The 21,801-nt window shown below is 39.5% G+C and overlaps 1 protein-coding gene across 2 annotated transcripts in view; it reads right to left on the bottom strand.

Moving 5' to 3' along the window:
• Positions 1-1,124: 1,124 nt before the first annotated feature.
• NDNF (neuron derived neurotrophic factor) overlaps positions 1,125-21,801 on the bottom strand; it is a 34,437-nt gene continuing 13,760 nt past the window's right edge. Inside the window, exons 2-4 of one of the 2 annotated variants that reach the window (XM_075860503.1) lie at positions 6,008-6,196; positions 4,893-5,017; positions 1,125-4,285 (exon numbers count right to left, since the gene is read on the bottom strand). In XM_075860503.1, coding sequence (XP_075716618.1) covers positions 2,886-4,285; positions 4,893-5,017; positions 6,008-6,195 — 1,713 coding nt within the window. In that variant the 5' untranslated portion in view covers position 6,196 and the 3' untranslated portion in view covers positions 1,125-2,885. Of the gene's footprint in view, positions 4,286-4,882; positions 5,018-6,007; positions 6,197-21,801 lie in introns of those variants that run through there. The other variant, XM_075860504.1, reaches the window with a different exon arrangement.

Here is a 21,801-nt window from a genome sequence, read left to right as displayed (position 1 = left end):
GGACACACATCTGTGAAAAAACACAATGTGTGTATTGAATTGCATTAGTCAGAGTGTTGTTCGTTATTTAAATGGACAGCAAACGGACGTGATATACATTGTGTGTATAAGGCCAAAATCTGTTGCTTTGTTTGGAAAGTACATACTTATAAAGTTACCTCTTTTTGTTACATTATAGAATATAAATGTCAATATGACAATAGTTTTGTGGGTAAATAACTTAATTAGGTACTGAAAAGTGAAATAGTTTTGCATCTATAGCCAGATGTACTTTATCCTTTGGTTTGACTTTAGGATTAAATCTCAGCCGTATTTGCCAAGGCATGGTCGGATTTAACATGGGACACTTATCTTTAAGCATAAACATTATCGGTTAATCCAATTTACTAGAATCATTTTGCCTTTTTGTGTTTTATATGTTTCTGCTTGTGTTCTTGCTAAACACTTTATCTTGTTATCTATACTAGCCAACTAGCAATTGCAGCTAGGCCCTAAAAACCCTTTTACACAGGCTAACTATCGGACAAACGAGAGTTCCTCATAATTGCTCTGTGTGAACAGGGCAACGATCAGCCGAAGAACGAGCAGTCGCTCAATCATCTGCTGGTCGTATCGTTTTAAATACTGAAAATGTTATCGTTGTCGGCAGCACATCTCCCTGTGTAAACAGGGAGATGCGCTGCCGACATGTTAAAAATGTATGGGGACGAGCGATCAGAGTAACAAGCGCTCGTTCCTATACATAGCTCCTTGTGAAAGGAGCAGACGAGCGCCAATCAACGAGCAATCTCATTGATCGTGCTCGTTTACACGGCCCAGGTCGGGCTGTGTAAAAGTACCTTAACACTTGGAGGCTCATAGTCTATCCAGCCAAATAATGAAGCAGGTTTATAAGAAGGAGATGCAATGACTACTAAATTTAACGATAAATATTAATATATTATATAATAAGTTTAGATATTATACAAGATGTCATGCTTAGTGGAAGCAATAGGGGAGGCATGTGAAGTCATTGGTGGTTAGGTACACATGCCCAAATATACCTTAGGCATCAGGGCCAAGAACTTCTAGGCTCCTGATGCCGACTATAAACCAACAAATGTGGAAAGAAATGTTAAACACTATAAATAAATGTATTATTTATTTTACATCTTTGAAATATTGAGAACCTTGTAATCACAGATTTTTACACAAATAGCAAACACAAAAACAAAAACAACAATCATTAAAAATAAAGAATGAATACAAAGATAGAGACATATGTACAGAAATATTTGAAGATTGTAGAACACACATCTGATCATAACCTGACAAGCAGATACAGTAAATCTGGCCATAGACATTAGATATTTGTTGATGAATCCTGTTGACTATAAAATGACTGGATCTATTATTTTTGTATTCTTTTGTTTCTTCTGCACTTTACCTCTATCCACCTCCAGAGAGTAAAATTACTATTATTTTACGTCTCTTGTCAGCTTTATATATTCCAAGTGGGTATATAATGTTATCACTGGGGGGATAGTTTAGGGGGGTTTGGCAGGATATCTGCCCCAAGCAAACAAGCCACACTACCTTGGACAGTGTATGTAGATACAGGGCTAAGGCAGTAAACTGAAATTTCCCCCCCGTTAAAGAATAACCTAGGTATACCTGTGGTTTATTGAATTTTTCATTTTATTATCTATCACTCATCAGCTTCCCATTTTCTAGTGCAGCATAATTCTACGGTGGGGATGCTAGATTTTGCATAATACCTGCTCTTTATATAGTATATTACAAAATACTGCTGTTGAGTGATACAATGTAACATCAACATTCAGCCAGTTTCTATACTGCCTATAGAAAAAAATACAATGCCTCTCATTAATAACATCTTGTCATCACAACACCACCTTGAAAAGGATGAACCGCTTAGTTTTGCGGATTAGACTACAAAGTGCTGTCAGTGACTGTGTGTTTTATCTCTTTTTATGCTACCCTTTATACTGGGTGGCCTTTTTGAATGTGTTTTTCTTTTAGACCAACCACAATGCACATGTCTGCCTTGTACTCTGTTTGATCCATAGTCTATTTTTCTCCTGCTATGTGATTTCTTTACATTTATACTGTATATATCTGTTTAATATAACTATATTATAGATTGATATATTTTTCACACAAACTGCCATACGACAATAAAACAAGTGAACACAATGTTTACATACAAAGTTCAGTCTCGATCTTGATTTAGTATGTCAGACACTGGGTAAACAAAAGAAATATATAATCTCGTACTTTTAATTTTTTTATGTACATGAATATATGTTTGACAACTTTATACATACAATACATATTTAAAAAATAAACCTGTCTAGTAGGAATGTACAATAGCAAAGGATTTAACAAGAAAGGAAAGTTTCAGTTAATACTTAGGATCAATCTGTATTTATCAGGGAATATTTTTTGCAGTTTACAGTCATAGAACATAAACATTTCAGACAAAACTTTATAAAATAATTTACAGATAGTCTATCATCTCTAAATTAGATTTATGTGAGTATCAATAAAGCCAGAGGACTTGCTTTGGCCATGTATTTAGTAAAATAATTTAGAAGCAGTTCATGCACTGTGTGATGCAACTGGAATTGTCTCTTGTTCCTTCTCCATTATCTACTAATATTACTTCATCTACCGAGAGTCTGATATTGTGCCTCAAAAATGTCCAGAGAAGCAGCAGGATTACCACTTATAAGCAACCACTTCTATATGTAAACAGAAGTATACATGTTGATACCATTCTACACCGCTTTAGGTATTGTGTACTTGACAAGCACTCTACTGCACAAGTAGTCAGTCCGTATGGCCATCATAGGATATATTTCACATACAAGTTCACAAGAATTCTAACAGAACTTTCTTGTCTTAACAACTTTGCTTTGATATTTGACTGAATGGCCTCCATGACCCATGACATAGACATCCAACATGTAAGACTTCCCAGCCTCGAGGCCTTTTATTGTCTCTGTGGTGACTGCTTTATGCAGGTTCTGACTGTAGAAGTATTTGCAGAGGACTTTCTCTGATTTCTTTCTGGTGTCAGGACCCAAACACTGGTTTTGTTCTCGTTTCTTTTGCTCTTCACTGTAGTCATCATCCACCTCTTTTTTATATACACAAAACTTATTCCTCTCTTGTGTTCCCAACCACGCTACAGTGGCTGAAGAGCACGTGCGTAATTTGTCAAAAGCTTTGATTCTTGTATCTTCAGGCAGAGAAGGAAATGGTTGTTTGTTGAATTTGGAAGTAGCCAATATCTTTAGTATAGAGGCTCCTTTTTTGCTACCTTTGAGCCTGATCAGATATTTAGCTTTAGGTTTTCCTCTTAGTTGAAATTGGCGCACACCTTCCACACTCTGTGATAAAAGTAGTTTTCCATCCCTTCTGACCTGGATTTGGATAGCATCCAAGCATGAGTGAACTGAAAAGGTGACTTTTTGGTGAGATGAAACTGGAGCAAATCTTAAGAATTTAGCACCCTTCCTCTTGATAAACACATCAGTAACTTTGCCGTCTTTCAGCTCCACTGTTTTTTGTTTGGCTTCTTCTTTGGTTCGAGCAAAAGTTCCAACGTAAGCAGTGCTCATATTTGTAGCAGAGTTAACTGCAAACACATCAAAGTAATACTGGGTGTCAGGCTTCAGATCAGATACTGTAAATATATTTTTATTTCCAATGCAAACTTTTTGAAGATCTTCCTTTGGCTTTGCAGTCATTTGACGGACCAACTTTGTGGATAAGGTCTTGGACATAAATCTCCGATCTTTACTAGCATCATTTTCTGATGAAAACCCAAAATGAGCAAAGTCAAAGGGACTAAAGTCTAATCCAGGTTTAGGGGCCATCATAAAAGCATCATCAGCATTGATTTTAGCTTCAACTGCACAAAGACTTTTGAAGTTGTGTTCTTTGTTGATAACAACACAATACTGGATCGGCTGTTTTAACATGGAGGATGTAGGGGTTGGTTTCCATGTCAGGGTGATTGTGGTCCTTCCAAGTGATGTCACATCGACTCTTGGATCATATGGTAACTCTGGATAAGGCTGATCAGACTCTGGTGTTGTTGAGGCATAAACTTTAAAATGGGTGTCTTTTTCTGTTGAAATTAATTCCAGTTGATACAAACCAGATGGTGAATTTGTAGATACAAAGTATTCCACATCATTTCCTTTATAAGAGAACAACTCAGTGCCATCTTCATTCATAATCTGCTGCTTTTGCTGCTCTAGTGGTTCAGGCTCACCTGCAAAGTCAGACATAGGAAAAAAAGATCAGGGTACATGTTATTAGAAAAGAAATGCAAGTCTGCAAACTGAATATCTGGCATGCTTAATTATCGGAACTTCTGAACTCAACATCTGCTGAAAACGTGAATCAGCAGTAGAAAAAAATCAAATCAAACTGTGACAAAGGAAAACGTTCAATGCACATAAAACATTAAAAGAGCCACACAGTTTACAAAAGCAAAAAAATAAACTTCAAATTCTTTGTCTTTTTTAGCGGGTTAAAGCATAAAATCTTCCACAAAAAATGCTATATGCTGATAATATATTTAAGGAGCAAAATATTTATAGATACTATATATATATATATATATATATATATATATATATATTATAGGAAAGGTATCACTTTGTCACGATACATATACAATTAATATGACACTTTATTGTCTCTATGGAAACCTTTTGTGGTTTCTAGATAGGGGCCCAAAAACCTAAATATACATACAGCCGGATTACTTTGAACTTCAAAATCCAGAAAGTGTGGGTTCAGACATAAATAATTCATACTCAAAATTGGAGCAAATCATTGAACATAATTTGATAAATGACATTACACATTATTACCCGATCCTTCGCCACTAGCCTCCTCAGGTAGTTCCTGCAGAGTAAGCTTCCACTCCAAAGGTGCATCACAAGGTGTGACAATGACTGAGAGAGGAGTATTGTCTTCTTCAACCACAAAAAAATACCTTAACGAAAATAAAGAACATTTTAACATCTGAGTGAGGATGGAATATTTTATACAAAATGGGGATTAATATCTAGAATTCCTCTGTTACCAAATCTATTCCCAACAAAATATACCATGTAAATGTTAGTGTCATATAAGAATAACAATCAACTGTATTAAAGCGGCTTTTTAACTATATCCATGGGTTGCCCAACCACTTGTCAAAACAAGTGACTTCTAATACTTGGGTGGCTCCGTTTGTGGGACCCCCACTTCCTTGTTAAACTTCAATGTTTATGCTAGTTTCTCTGCAGCTGGGAAAACAATAGCAGTCTGTCAAGAATAAACACTATGGTATTCTGGTGTTATTGACATACTAAACCAAACAGGAATGATAGATAGATAGATAGATAGATAGATAGATAGATAGATAGATAGATAGATAGATAGATAGATAGATAGATAGATAGATAGATAGATAGATAGATAGATAGAATCCAAAAATCAGGCAGCACTCCAAGTTATAAGCAAGGTAGAAAAAGGTGCTTTATTGGTCCATATACACACGACGTTTCAGCTCAACACTTGAGAAAGGCTCCTGTGTTGAGCTGAAACGTCGTGTGTATATGGACCAATAAAGCACCTTTTTCTACCTTGCTTATACCTTGGAGTGCTGCCTGATTTTTGGATTCTACTACAGCAGGTCTTTTAGCCCTGACCTGGGCAGGTCGGCACCCACCTACAATTTACAAGGCTGTGCGGCTGACATTGTATTTGGACTTTAGATAGATAGATAGATAGATAGATAGATAGATAGATAGATAATAATTTGACACATTATGTAAATATATATGTGTGTGTGTGTGTGTGTGTGTGTGTGTGTGTGTGTGTGTGTGTGTGTGTGTGTGTGTGTGTGTGTGTGTGTGTGTGTGTGTTTGTTTGTTTGCATGTATATATATAATTTATTCGTGAAAAGTGGACTTGATGCCTCTTTCATAAATATAGTTACCTTTTAGGGTTATCTCTAAATAGATAACTGCTTATCTCAGCTCCATCAGGAACTACAGATGAATCATGGAATAAGGCTTTATCTTTGATCTGCAACTGGAACAGTTCTTCATCTCTTGTTGGCAATTTTTGGCCTTTCAAACAAACCGGCAATAGGACCAATGTGATATACCAGTGAGACAGCAACATCCTGAGGAAACAAAGGATAACATCACAATCTTCCATATTTTGGATGAAATTATGTATAAAGGTACAATATCACAATGACTATAAGGGCAAAGACCCACTAGTGACTCAGCTTTTCATTAACAGGCCATTAAAACACAACTTTTATTTGGAAATTATTTTGATAAATATATGGTGAGTGGGTCCAGATCACGTGAGTTAAAGTACTGAACTAGTACTGTATTAACATTCTGAATGAGAACTATACTAGTCTCATAATTATTGCTGACTGACCATGTAATGGGTAATCCGGACTGCCCACTACTAGACAGTATTATCTCACACACCAAACAGACAATCGATTAAAAAGTATGCAACATGTCTAGTGTCCCCCCCCCCCCCTTGCTTTCACTGTTATTGCAGCATCATTAGGGGAATGGGACTCAAGCGTGAATAACATTATGTCTAGAAACACCTCCTTTATATAGACTCCAACTATGTCATTCCCTGCTGCGAGCAGCACACTATCAACGTCACCATAGACTTTTATTGTATTGGCCGCTATCTCTCCTAGGCTATATGACGCGTATTATTTCAATCTGACGCGAGTCACGTGATTGGAGGGGCATCCCAACAGTCTATTGTTCTGACGTCGTGTGTCACGTGATCAGAATGTCACTCCCTCTTCATGTGATCTCGGCTTAGCTTAAATGTCATCTTAGCCAATGACATTACAGTGGGTGGCGGGCCTCTCCGAGATGGTTGCTAAGGACGCTCTTATTCTAGCAACTTACTCCCTATAATATATATAGTATAAAAATGCTATTACTATTTCTAGTCTATGTAAAATATATATTCTCTACTGCAAATGATGGGTAAGGCAAGGGCTAGATTAAAGGTTATGTTCCAACTGTAATTACATCCACTCAGGTGTAGGAACATTGTTCTTTTTGTAAGTAGAAAAGTATGCTGGTAGCTTTCTGATGTTTAACTCTTGTATGTGGTACAGAATGTCTTTTGCTATGGGGGTCCTATGAATTCTAGCTACGTTAAACCCTTGAGCTAGATAATGACTGTAGATACACATCATTTGTATCCCATCTCTATAAGGTTGCACAATGTTGGTGAGTCAAAGTGGGCATGACATGCCCAAAATGAAGTTGCATTTCACTGCGCCTTTACCACAATTTTATGGACAGGACAACCAAAATCACCGGATGTCCTAACAAACGAGAGGGTTGTCTGCTGCCGCTACAACCAGCAGCCCTAAATTATAACCCATAAATAAATGTAAGAAGTAGAAAGTACTTTTTACTGTAAAAATGAAACTTGTTTAACAGACACAATGCAGTATATGATTGTAAGATACTCAGACCAAAGCCTCACTCCTTAAATTCCTTGGATGAATAATCTACTTAAAAGACTCAAAATACACTAAGATGAAGGAACAATCTCTACATCATTTTCTCTCATTATCAATGTAATTTTTTACGAGATATGTGATTCCCATTTATTTAGAAACGATTACCTCCTCAAAATAGGGTTCACATCTATTACAATTAACTTTAAAGCTCATGTACACAGTCATCCAAGATAGTGGTGCTCATGGCACAGATCATTGCCAATGTGATTTAAATAGTGAATCAACATTTAGTAGCAGAACCCAGATCTAAATCACGAATCAGTACAAGGTTAGTAAAGAATAGTATAAGTAATGACTTAATATTTTATGTAGAGGCTTCATTAAAGTCTAGATAGTTACTAAACTAAGGTCATTTGTTCTGACTAGTAGTAGTGGGACATATTGCTGACATTTCTGTAGCATGTCATCCTCATCAAATCGTATTAAGGTCATTTTCTATGCAACAACTTTTGCTTTAAGAAATTTAAAAACATATATCCTAGTGTTAGCCATTTTAACTCCTGAATCATCTTTGATTTGGCCGCTCTCTCATAGATGACTGGTGTTGTGTTCATCAGCTGTTAGAAACTTACAAAAAAGTGAATCACCTGGGGCATATCTAACCTAAGCTTCCACAAACAGATTGCCCACTTATGCCAGTCAGGTGAGTTACATTGCTTTTGGTTCCTGCATAATAACTATGACTTCTGTCAGCCATCAGATCATTTTGACAAACTGTAGACACTTCAAGAGGCTGGAGATGACAGCTGGGGATGAAAAGAAGTGGCGGTGTACTTCTATTAAGTACTTAACACCACACTTATTTATAAGAGATAAACCGGATAGGTGTTAGCTTTTCAATACACAATTTGCACATGGTTTGGGGGTAGAACATTCCTCCAACAGGAATGGATAATCCAAGTCAAACATTCAATCTTTATCAGTTGCAATAGTCCCTGTGGCAGTAAAACTAGTAGCGATGTCATCTGCTCTAAATTTGCTGGTAATTTCCAGATTATATTAATATTCCAGAGGTCCCCAACTTTTGTTAATTAAAGAGCCCACATTCAAAGACAACAGAAGGTGTTGATTCACAAGATGTTGTTTTATCAAGATATTGATAAAAATCTGAGATGTAGCAAAAGTATGAGCAAAATAACATGTTAACATCTACCTATCTCTATTTTATTGCATAAATCAAAAGTATAAGTAAAAATGAAACGTTTTAATATATCTTATTAGCAGAAAGTAGCAACCTCTTCACCTTCCAGCAGCGTGTTGTTTACCTTTCCCTGCCTGCTTAATTTTCTGCTGCAGATATTGCCGCAAACTCATGGCAAATATGCAACAAATTGACAGCAAAATTAGCATATTTGAGGGATCGTCACAACTGAGCGTGCCCTAAATGTTACTATAAAAATCAGTCTGGTACAAAAGAGTAGCAGTAAATATAAGACAGGGAGGAGGGGAGGAGGGGGATGTAGCTGCAGATTCTCACTCAGTGTTTGAAGGGTGAGACATCTGATTGGCTTAGAGCACACATCACAACCCTGACATAACTCCAGGAAGATTCCACCTACTCCGCAGACAATAAGAGAGGGAAACCAGCAAAGAGAAATAAAACACTCAAAATATGCACAAAATACACAACATTTCTATCTGCAATACATCTAGTATTCATCTATCTGCCTAGTGTCAAATCTAAATTTCTGTACTGCTATGACATCACTGGTAACATTGATATACAGTAATAGCTGCCAAAATGCTGGGGAACCACATGCAAGGGCCCGAAAGCCAGATTTGACCCCTAAATAGGGGGACTGCTATAAAATACATATGCATAATATTGCACAGTGTTTAATAGTATAAAATACTTGTACTTTAGATGTAAATATACATGAATATATGCAAATATATGAAAACATAACAAATTGTTTTACGTCATTAGTTTAGCTCTAAACTGTAAAAATTGGAAGGCGGTCATTTGTACTGTGGGAATATTTTTGGAGACTGATAAAGCATAGAAGTGTTAATCCACTAACTCCTATTATGTTCCTTTTAAATAATCAAAGACATATCTCAAGTAGCGAAGCAGAACTGCATGACTGCGGTAAAGCTTTCTCTCCCTTGTCATCCTTAAATGACTCGTGATATTTCCTATATGAGCTTTAAAACTTCATTACAGGGTATGATGTTCTTTGCACGGATTTCAGCACCCTCTGCAATGTCAGATGTCCTTATATTTTCATCGCAGAGTCTATATGACAGGATTCCATAATCCTCTTTTACACTGGAGGTCTAATTAATAGAATGAAGAAAAAACATTCAGCGCCTGGCTGGTCATTATGTATTAGGATTTTGCTCTAAGTTTTTTGATCCGGATTAAAGTCAAGAAAAAAAAAAGTGTTTTAAATGTGTTTCATTTGTAAGACAAAAAATGAATACTGATAGTCTGATTTTGTCAAATAAACTCTGCAGGGCAAACAAAATGCTTCATACAACTTTTATTTTCCCCTACTGTCATCTATTTAAGGTATTTAAATCATCCAACACTTATGTACTTAAAAGGCAATGCCTTTCTACTAGAGAAGTCCCCCCCCCCCCCCCAAAAAAAAAAACAACTGGTCACAGGATGTCCTGCTGCTGGAAACCCCAGCAATCAGCTTTAATATGTAGGCATTCAGTTCCCTTGCAGCGCCACCGCAGGACAAGTGTACCATTACATGATGCCCAATTAAATAACTAGGCTGTGCATCTAACGCATAGACCTGCTGTGTCCTCCAGAGAGAGAAGCTTTTTTATGCTGCTCTTCTAGAGGTCTTGAATTAGGAACTCCCTTCTATTAACTCAGAATTCCCTAGTAGGGTAGTTGAAAATGGGTTTTCTAATCCTTAAAGGGTTTTTCCCATATTAGACATTTATGGTATATATACAGAACATGACACAAATGTCTGATAAATGTGGGTCCCACCTCTGAGACAAAAACCTATTTCCCGAACGGAGGCCCCCCTGCCGTTCCCATGTGAAGGAAACATCGTAGCTCGCTCTGCTATGCTTTTTCAACAACTCCTATTTACTTCTATGGGAGTTACGGAAACAGAGTAGCTCAGCCTAAACAGTCATTTTCGAAATTTCTGTCCTTCTGTGAACGGAATTTTCATCTGGATGCGGCATCCAGCCTGGTTCGGGGTCACCAGGCTGGTTGGGGGACCCCCATTCGGGAGATAGGTATGGGTCTCAGAGGTAGGACCCGCATATATTATAAATTTATGGCATATTCTGTGGATACGCCATAAATGTCTAAGCTGAGTATACCCCTTTAACATTAGCATTAGAAGAGTCATTGAGGGTGATAACATTTAAAATATCTACATCTATGACCAGCTTAATGTGTTAGTAATAAATCTTAGCATGGTATATTTATACTAATTTCCATTGGTAATTTTTACAATTACATAGGAGTGACAAAAAAAGAGCTGGCCATAACCATAATTGTATTTCATATGATATGATCAGTAATAACCATAATAATACCCCAGCATTCCTAAGCTCAATGTCTGTACAGAGTTTGTAGCTGTCGGGATGATGGTTTGGCTGACAGCCAGGGGCAGACTGAGAGTAATCTCGGCTTCTGTGCATTAAAGGTCACGAGTGTCTTACCAACCAATGCCTCCATGATAGACTTTGGGTTAATAAACTGTCCACCCTCCGCCCTCTGAGCTTCCAGTTACTATTCTAATGCCCAAATTATCTGTTTGTTGCTGTCGATAGCTATCTAACATGTATGTAGTATTATAATCTGTGACAAAGGAACATACAAACCCATACATGCTATCAGGGCCGCCATCAGGGGGGTATTAGGGGTACTACTGTAGGGGGCCCGGCCAAACTTAATTGAAAGGGTGCCCGGCAACTGCCGCGACTTGCCTTTGGTAGGAAAAAATAGGCCCCTGCAATGGGGCCTGTTCTTTTCACCAAAACAATGTCGTGAGCTGCGGGCCCCCCTCTCGTCAAACACCGGCGTGAGCTGCGGGCCCCCCTCTCATCAAACACCGCCGCTGGAGGTGAAGAACTGGACATCTGGACCAAAGACATCGCCTGACGAGGACTGGAGTGGGAGCAACTCTTCTGATACAGTGAGTAAAGTGTCTCAAAGTGCTGATCAAGTATGGCCCTGTTCACACAGAGTATTTTGCAGGCCAAAAAAATCTGCCTCAAAATTCCTTAAAGAATTTTGAGCCAGATTTTGACCTACCCACACTATCTTGCCGCGTTTTTTGCTGCGTTTTTGGCCTCCGGCGATTGAGGACAGCAGACAAAAAACACAGCGAAAAATGCATTTTCTGCCTCCCATTGATTTCGATGGGAGGTCAGAGGCGGAACCGCGGCAAGAAAGGACGTGCTGCTTTTTCTTTTTTCCGCGACTGGCTCCCATTGATTTCAGATTAAATCAATGGGAGGCAGTTTTGGACGTTTTTTGGTGCTGATTCTGACGCAGTGTCCGAGTCAATATCAAGGCCCAAAAACTCTGTGAACTGGGCCTTATTGTTAGGGCTTATTCAGACGAACATGTAATACATCCGTGCACCGCGCGTGATTTTTACGCGCCTCGCACGGACCTATGTTACTCTATGGGGCCGTTCAGACTGTCAGTGATTTTCACGCAGCGTAAAACTCACGACATGTCCTATATTTGTGCATTGTTCGCGCATCACGCACCCATTGAAGTCAATGGGTGCGTGAAAATCACGCCCAGCACTTCCGCAGCAGTATAAACTATGAATGAAAACAGAAAAGCACCACGTGCTACAAACATACAAACAGAATGTCATAATGATGGCGGCTGCGCGAAAATCACGCAGCCACGCATCATACGCTGCTGACACACGGAGCTGTTATGGACTTTTTTTGCGCGCGCAAAAAGCACACGCTCGTGTAAATCCGGCCTTAGGGTAGGAACACACTAGGCATGAACATTGCAGATTTTATGCAACACATTTTATTGTGGAAAATCCGCAGCGTATTACAGTCGCAGCAGAGTGGATGAGATTTTAACAAATATCACCCACACTCTGCAAAAAAAATTTACCTGCAGTGTGCCTTTTAGCTTTTTAAGCCGCAGCATGTCAATGTATTCTGTGGAATCGCTGCTCCTCTGTTGCGGAAATGCTGCGGTTCTGCCGCAAAAATCACAAATGAGAAAAAAAAAAGGCACTTTTTAAAATTTATAAAAAAAGTTTAGACTTGCCCCGGCCGTAGTTTAGGTGACGCATCTCTCTCTTCTGAACATAACCCCGGCTCCTGGGATGACGCTGTAGACCATGTGACCGCTGCAGCAGTCACATGGGATGAAACGTCATGACAGGAGGCCGGGCTGCGCTAAGAATAGAGGATCGCGTCACCAGGACTACGGCCGGGGGAAGTCTAAACTTTTTTATAAATTTAAAAAAGTGCCTTTTTTTTCTTCTCATTTGTGATTTTTGCGGCAGAACCGCAGCATTTCCGCAACAGAGGAGCAGCGATTCCACAGAATAAATTGACATGCTGCGGCTTAAAAAGCTACACTGCAGGTCAATTTTTTTTGCAGAGTGTGGATGAGATTTGTTCAAATCTCATCCTCTCTGCTGCGACTGTAATACGCTGCGGATTTTCCACAATAAAATGTGTTGCATAAAATCCGCAGTGTTCATGCCTAGTGTGTTCCTACCCTAAGGCCGGATTTACACGAGCGTGTGCTTTTTGCATGTGCAAAAAAGTGGCGTTTTGCGCATGCAAAAGGTCCATAACAGCTCTGTGTGTCAGCAGCGTATGATGCGTGGCTGCGTGATTTTCGCGCAGCCGCCATCATTATGACACTCTGTATGTTTGTAAACAGAAGAGCACGTGGTGCTTTTCTGTTTTCATTCATAGTTTATACTGCTGCGGAAGTGCTGGGCGTGATTTTCACGCACCCATTGACTTCAATGGGTGCGTGATGCGCTAACAATGCACAAATATAGGACATGTCGTGAGTTTTACGCTGCGGACATACGCTGCGTGAAAATCACTGACAGTCTGCACGGCCCCATAGAGTAACATAGGTCCGTGCGAGGCGCGTGAAAATCACGTGCGTTGCACGGATGTATTACACGTTCGTCTGAATAAGCCCTAACAATAAGGCCCAGTTCACAGAGTTTTTGGTCCTTGATATTGACTCGGACACTGCGTCAGAATCAGCACCAAACAACTTCCAAAACCGCCTCCCATTGATTTAATCTGAAATCAATGGGAGCCAGTCACGGAAAAAAGAAAAAGCAGCATGTCCTTTCTTGCCGCGGTTCCGCCTCTGACCTCCCATCGAAATCAATGGGAGGCAGAAAATGCATTTTTCGGTGCGGTTTTTTGTCTGCTGTCCTCAATCGCCGCAGGCAAAAAACGCAGCAAAAAACGCGGCAAGATAGTGTGGGCAGGTCAAAATCTGCCTCAAAATTCGGTGCGCGGTTCCAGGCGGTCGCGGGTGCGCGGGCGGTCGCAGGTGTGTGCGGTCGCGGGTGCGCGCTCGTGTGTGTGCACGCGCGGTAGTTTGCGGGTGCGCGCGATCGGTTCGCGCGGGCGGGCGGTGTTTGACGGCCCCCATGCTACCCAGGGCCACCATCAGGGGGGGTATTAGGGGTACTGATGTGAGAGGCCCGGCCAAACCTAATTGAAATGGGGGCCCGCAGCTCACGACATTCTTTTGGTGAAAAAAACGGGCCCCATTGCAGGGGCCTGTTTTTTTTTCTACCAAAGGCAAGTCGCGGCAGTTGCCGGGCCCCCCTTTCAATTAGGTTTGGCCGGGCCTCTCACATCAGTACCCCTAATACCACCCCTGATGGCGGCCCTGGGTACCATGATATAGTGCTGGACGGAGTACCGTTAACAGGCGGTGCCACGGTAGGGGGGCCCTGAAAATTTAGCTGTATGGGGCCCTGAAATTCCTTATGGCGGCCCTGCATGCTATATATATATATATATATATATATATATATACAGTCCAATTGTAGATGAACACAACACTCCAAAAAAGTATATATTAGGCCATGTGCACATTTGCCAGTGGATGAATCAGTTCCTCAACTTGAATACACAGAAACCATAGAGCAAAGTAACGGCACCAGGAGTTCAAAATATTGCGCATTGCGCATGCGCAGAACCGGCACTAGCGTTCCAGCCAGTCTGCGCATGCGGGAGCTATGGAGCTGATCAATTAGGCTCAAAAACGTAATGTCTAAGAATTTGTGTGTATGAGAAATACAGCAGTATGGATATTACTGCATAAGAAACACAGTGTATATTATAGGCTATTTTGCCTGTCGAAAATGGTTATCTGTTCTCTGTAATATTTTGTCCATGGTATTCACACTGTGTTTCATATGCAGTAATATCCATACTGCTGTATTTCTCATACACACAAATTCTTAGACATTACGTTTTTGAGCCTGATTGATCAGCTCCATAGCGTGCGCATGCGTAGACTGGCTGGAACGCTAGTGCCAGTCCTGCGCATGCGCAATGGTGATTCTCTCACCACTTGCGTTCCACTGGCTGTATTTCCGGCCTGACCACCATCTTTGAGCATGCGCAGTAGGTGCGCACGGACGATGTTTCCACGAGGTGTTTAGCACAGGTAAAATGTATGACCTGCTGTGTTATTTTTATATGTTTATATTTCTCAGATTGGCCTCTGCATCTTTCTCTCATTAGCCTAATTGCTTATTAAAACACTGTATATCATGTTTATGTATTGTATATTGACATATGCTGCACTTGGTATATAAAACCTTTGTTGGATCAATGCACTATGAATGATTGTCCTCTAATATGGGTTGAAATTCATGTTAATACACTTAATTTTTGTCATCTGTATATTAACTAGATTTTTGTTAATTACTAGTTGTATCCTCTATTTATACTTGACACTGCGTGTAGTGTGCCACAACTTGAGAAAGGTTCTGTGACGAACCGAAACGTCGCTGCTCACTTGAGGTGAATAAATCCTCCCTTTTTCATCTATCTTGAAGTCCTGGTGCCGTTACTTTGCTCTATGGTTTCTGTATATATATATATATATATATATATATATATATATGCAGACTTTAAGAAAGTACTACAACTAAATCTATCACTGAAACCCATACATACTATACATATGCAGGACAGCTATTATTATTTATGACAATCTCTGCTTTCTTTTTTTAACTTCTACGTAGTTGTCCTTTACATTCCAAAATCCTCACTATGCAGTGTTTTCGACTGCTGGGTCGAATTTTAGTCATAGGGAAACAAAGTCTAATATAAGGATCAACTTACCTAATAAAACAAACCAAAAGTGCTGTAATCTCTTTTATAGGATTCCTGCACATGAGTTTACAGGACATAGTATTTAATGTTATATATCCAGCCATGTGCACAACAATAAAAAAAAACACACAAAAAAAACATCCTGATGTATGGCAAACCCATTGTTGCAATAATAAAATCTAATGAAATTAAACTTAACAAAATGACCCTTCCTGCCTTGATCTGGATAAAACATTCACCACAGTGCTACATTGTCATCAAGTTAAAGAGACGTGATTGTAATTTATTGCTTACAATTCTTCTGGTAAAGCCGAAACAATGCATCTGGAACAAATAAAATTCAGGGCTTAATTACAGGGAGCCGAGCGCCCATGATAGGAAGTTAGCAAGCGGAATTTTAAGGACGCAGCGTTCGCTCCACACTGGTACAAGCAAGACTGTGGGGGGTGCTTACGCGTCCGGTCTGTCAAGAGCATTATATTCTAATCCTCAAGATTTATTCGCTGAGCAGCTTTTTCAAGTCGAATTTAAAAGTTGTTTTTGCTGCCACCAGTGCAAGCAAATAGTGAAAGCGTTTATCATTTGTAAGCCAGACATCTAATGCAGTAATAAAGCAAGACAAACACAGTACATCTCATATTTCTCCAGCATTAAGCGAAATAAATAAGCGCCGTAACACTATACAAACCTAACATTGATGTGTATATGAGCAGACATGTAATATGAAGCTCTCGGGTTCAGCGCAAAGCCTATACTTGGACCCACCGCTTATCACTATGGGCATCATGCATCAATTATGTGATGATTTCATACTGTAAAAGGATCTTTACATAGTAGTAAAGTAAGTGAAGTATTCATTTTTATTTCATCTACAGTAATTGCATTTTTGTTCACGTAAGATCACGTCATTGTAACTGGTGCAACTATGTATCTATGTATTTATGCCCCCACCCAGGAATATAGACGCAGCTGTGATCGGTGCCTTCACAACCCGAAACCCTACTGCTACGCCACTGTAACAATATTATCAAATAAAGTATACTAATATACTAGACAACAGTACTGCGTGTGAGTAATGTTTGGGTACTTTATTATTGACATAAAATGTCATTTTGGATGGAGATACCAAGTCAAGACAAAGATAACAACACATTTGTTGTCACGTGTTTGGAATCAATGAAGTTTTAGGCCCCATGAATATGACCGTAGCTGTGTGGACGGTCCGTGGTTATGGTGCATTGAATTTAATGAGCGAGAATCGCAAATGTGGCCCATAAAATGACATGTCCTATTTTTTTTTACGATCCAGGCTCTGGGCAATGCACGGACTGCGAAAACCACAGTCGTGTGCTATGGGCCCATAGGATATAATGTGCCCTGTACTATCCGCAATTGCAGCTCCGCAATTGCGGATAGTATGGGAACGCAAATGCACAGTCATGTGCATGGGTCCTAAGGCTGCATTATTTGTGTAATACTCTGAGGGTACCTTCAAATACAGCATTTTTGGTGGCATCTTTTGCAAGACGTTAGCTGAAAGTCAATAGGGAATTATGAAATGCAGTGCACACAGTGCAGGTATTTTTCTGACCCTTTTTTCTTGCATTTTTTGTGTCGGGGGCATTTTATTTCAAATCACAGCATGGGGTTGGTTTGGAGTGGTTTGTTTTTTTCAGGTCTTTTCCCATAGGCTTCTATAGTGGAAAAGAAAAAAACGCATATAAAAAATACGTGACTAAAAGAAACGTCACCCATAAAAAGCTTGTAAAAGTAAAAGCATGGAATTCAAGGTGATTTTTACAAGACCCAAAAAAAAGCCACACAAAAAGTGTGTGCGTGAAGGAAGTCTAAGGCTTTGTTCACACATCATTCCATATATAAACGTATCCAAAGGCAATAATGGACCAGATGGCTTTCCTTGTTTCTTACTGTATTCAAAAGTGCATTAGACTTTGCTTTTCAATAAATGAGGAGTCCTACAAAAAAAAGTATAGTGTGCCGTATTTAGTTGATATAGTTTTTTATTACAATGATAATCTATGTACGTCGTATGCATATGTTAAGCTCATAGTTCGGGAGATTTTCCCAGCGTATACCCTGAATGTAATGTAAAATCGTGACATTAAGGCTGGATTCACATGAGCATGTTCGGTCCGTAAAGGACGGAACGTATTTCGGCCGCAAGTCCCGGACCGAACACACTGCAGGGAGCCGGGTTCCTAGCATCATAGTTATGTACGACGCTAGGAGTCCGTGCCTCGCTGCCGGACAACTGTCCCGTACTGTAATCAGGTGTTCAGTACGGGACAGTAGTTCCACGGAGAGGCAGGGACTCCTAGCATCGTACATAACTATGATACTAGGAGCCCGGCTTCCTGCACTGTGTTCGGTCCGGGACTTGCGGCCGAAATATGTTCCGTCCTTTACGGACCGAACATGCTTGTGTGAATCCAGCCTAAGGCCTCATGCACACGACCGTGTTTTTGCGGCTGCAATTCCCCCGAAAATCCACGGGAGAATTGCGGCCCCATTCTTTTCTATGGGGCCGTGCACACGACCGTAGTTTTTGCGGTCCGTGCACGGCCCGGGAGCCCGGACCGCAGAAAGAACGGGCATGTCTTATTACGGCCCGGTTCTGCGGTCCGGGCTCATTGAAAACAATGGCCGCGGCCATGTGCATGTGCGGGCGGCCTGCGGCTGACAGTCCGCAGCCGGCCGACCCGAAAATCACGGCCGTGCACACGGCTACGGTCGTGTGCATGAGGCCTAACAGAGCTTAGGTTAAGATAATGCAGGAATATTTCCTTAAGTCTTAGGGTATGTGCACACACACTAATTACGTCCGTAATTGACGGACGTATTTCGGCCGCAAGTACCGGACCGAACACAGTGCAGGAAGCCGGGCTCCTAGCATCATATATATGTACGATGCTAGGAGTCCCTGCCTCTCTGCAGGACAACTATCCCGTACTGAAAACATGATTACAGTACGGGACAGTTGTCCTGCAGCGAGGCAGGGACTCCTAGCATCGTACATAAGTATGCTGCTAGGAGCCTGGCTCCCTGCACTGTGTTCGGTCCGGTACTTGCGGCCGAAATACGTCCGTCAATTACGGACGTAAATAGTGTGTGTGCACATACCCTTATAGAAACCTCGAAAATATCATATAGAAACTGTGCCAAATAACAAATTCAGATCTGCTGCATTGAAACCAAGCTCTACTATGTTAGAGTGTGAAATATTTACAGAATTATGACATTATGTTCAGTCTGTGTAATTGTCCATATGCACGCCTTGAAGGATGTGTAGGAATGACAGCTCGCGCAGCTTTGATTTCAGAGAACCTTAGCTCCGCTGTTGTTTTGCTCCCGCTTGGAGTACAATAGGGTATTTTCAGAAGAGGTTGTGAAGTGGAAGATTGTACAAAACTCTTTTATTTAGAAAGATGCCTTACACCCTTTCATCTCATAAAAGGAATGGATATGAAAGCCAATGGATGAACTTAAAAGATAAGAAGTGTTCAGTTAACATGTTTTACACAGCATTTTCTTGAAGTCCGCTATGCAGATGCTAACAGGAGTTGAATTTAATGGTGTAGCATTAGTCTTGCTATTATTACATTTACAATAAGATGTGGCAGTGGATAAAACTTGTTAGTTTACTTTTAACCTTTATAAACGTCACTTTTTTACATATGTTAATAGTATAAACTGTATAAACATAAACATAAAATAGCAATCACAGCATAAGACAATATTATTACACTACACTAGAAAGCTACAAATCAGGTGGAGCAGACGGGACATAGTATAAGTTGCAACAATCGCTCAGTAAAAGTATTTGATTTTATCTAATACTAATTATTAATTATCTAGAAGGACATTATAGATTTACAGAATGGTATTAACGATCCTATGCTTATAAAAAGGAAAATTCCTAAAGTATCAGAAATATAAATATTATTAAAGTATAATGTACAGTATATAACCCCTTAACAAACGCTGACATACATGTAAATCATTAGCGGGATGTAGTTCCTGCATGATGCTGTACATGTACGTCATCAATGATCATGCGGGCACAACAGCTGTGCCTGTGTGATCAAGAGCAGAGGTGGCTGTGAAGTCATACTACCACAGTAAAGGCCACGTAACCCCTGGTGTCGCACTGATCGTGGTGTGGACAATGAAAAAAAAAAACCTTCTTTATATTGTCCCCGTAAGATCCGGCATGGAGATCGCTGGGGCTAAATGGGAAATACCTAGAACCCCGTGTCTAATAAGCAATGCTACATTTTCAATAAAGTATTTTTTTCTGTTCAGGTTACACTGCAATATAGTTTATTATTGCATCCCCCCCCCCCCTCCTGACTGCACTGTAGTCAGGTCCTGATAGAAGCCTAGCATCTGTACTTTATGTAACCTATATGTTCACTATAGGTTGACCACTGCAAGGCATCATGAAAAGTTAGTTTCCTGCACTGAATTACAGCGTGGCGAGAAAAAAATAATATAAAAGAGAAACCCCTTTGCCATTACAATTTAAAAAGGTTGAACTGCTTGTGATTTACAGGAAACTAAAACACCAACAAAAAACATCTAAATGAGTGATAGCAGGAAAGTTTTCTTTTGGCATGATTTTTCTCACTAGTCAGGACTGAGCAATTCTAAACTTGTAGAAAAATGGAGATCTTCTTTAGGAAACTTTCACCTTTCACGCTATTTTGAGAAAATAAATAAACAAAAACACTATGAACTAATAGAACACAACAGTTTTCTTTCATTATGCTATCCTATGAATCACATTGAGATCTCTTAATGCAAAAAAAGTATGTATGTATGTATGTATGTATGTGTGTGTATATATGTATGTGTGTATATATGTACATCTGTATGTATGTATGTATATATATATATATATGTATGCATGTATGTATGTATGTTTGTATGGTATGTGTGTATATATATATATATATATGTATATCTGTATGTGTGTATATATGTATGTATGTATTATGTGTGTATGTGTATATATGTATGTAAGTATGTATGTATATATGTATATCTGTATGTATGTATATATGTATGTATGTATGTATAATAATATATCTGGATGTGCAATGACAGCCTATACATGTATTGTAAGTGCATTATACATTAAGGCATTGCCAGTGGTTTTTGTACTCTATGCAGCTGTTTGAAACCCAAATATTCCACGCAGAGCTTACAGGATGTGCATGAGCTCAGATCATTTCCTGTTGGTTGTATAAACTTTGTTTATTATATAAAATAATATTTATCATTGAGATATTGTTATCAGCATCCACACATTATGATAATAGTACATTCACTAAATTCTGTTCTAGAAAACACATAACAATTTCTGAAACTATGTATTAGTTACATTAACAAATTTTCCCAAAGTACCATCTATAGATCTTATGTATCACCTGTGATTTACTAATGAAATTCTTATATAAATTGTAAGGTGGCCATATGAGACTTACTTGTCTCCCCCTATTCTAATTCATGAAATAAATCATACAGAATCTTTGGTGAAGGCCTAAAATCCATTTATACTCTTGTTTAACAAATGTCAAATTCATGTACAAATTGGTAAAAACAAAATGTCTCTTGGAAATCCAGCAGGATTATTTTTGTTAAAGGGGTGGTCTCATGAAGAAAATCCATTTTTACCAGATGTTTTTTTTCCTAAAGGGGGGGGGGTGTACACTGCTCAGGACCCCCTACCCCATTAGCCATATAGTGACTATCCATTAGCAGAGCAACACTAACAAGTAGCAGCACTTGATTTAGGGTCCGGGCCCGTCCATGTGCATGGTAGACTATTTAATTGAAAGGCTGCCATGTAATACGGCATTTCTCCTGCAGTGGCCGCTGTGGGGGAA

The sequence above is a fragment of the Rhinoderma darwinii genome, chromosome 1 (genome assembly GCF_050947455.1).
Source record: "Rhinoderma darwinii isolate aRhiDar2 chromosome 1, aRhiDar2.hap1, whole genome shotgun sequence".
Taxonomy (NCBI): domain Eukaryota; kingdom Metazoa; phylum Chordata; class Amphibia; order Anura; family Rhinodermatidae; genus Rhinoderma; species Rhinoderma darwinii.
This window is presented reverse-complemented; position numbering and strand designations above follow the sequence as displayed.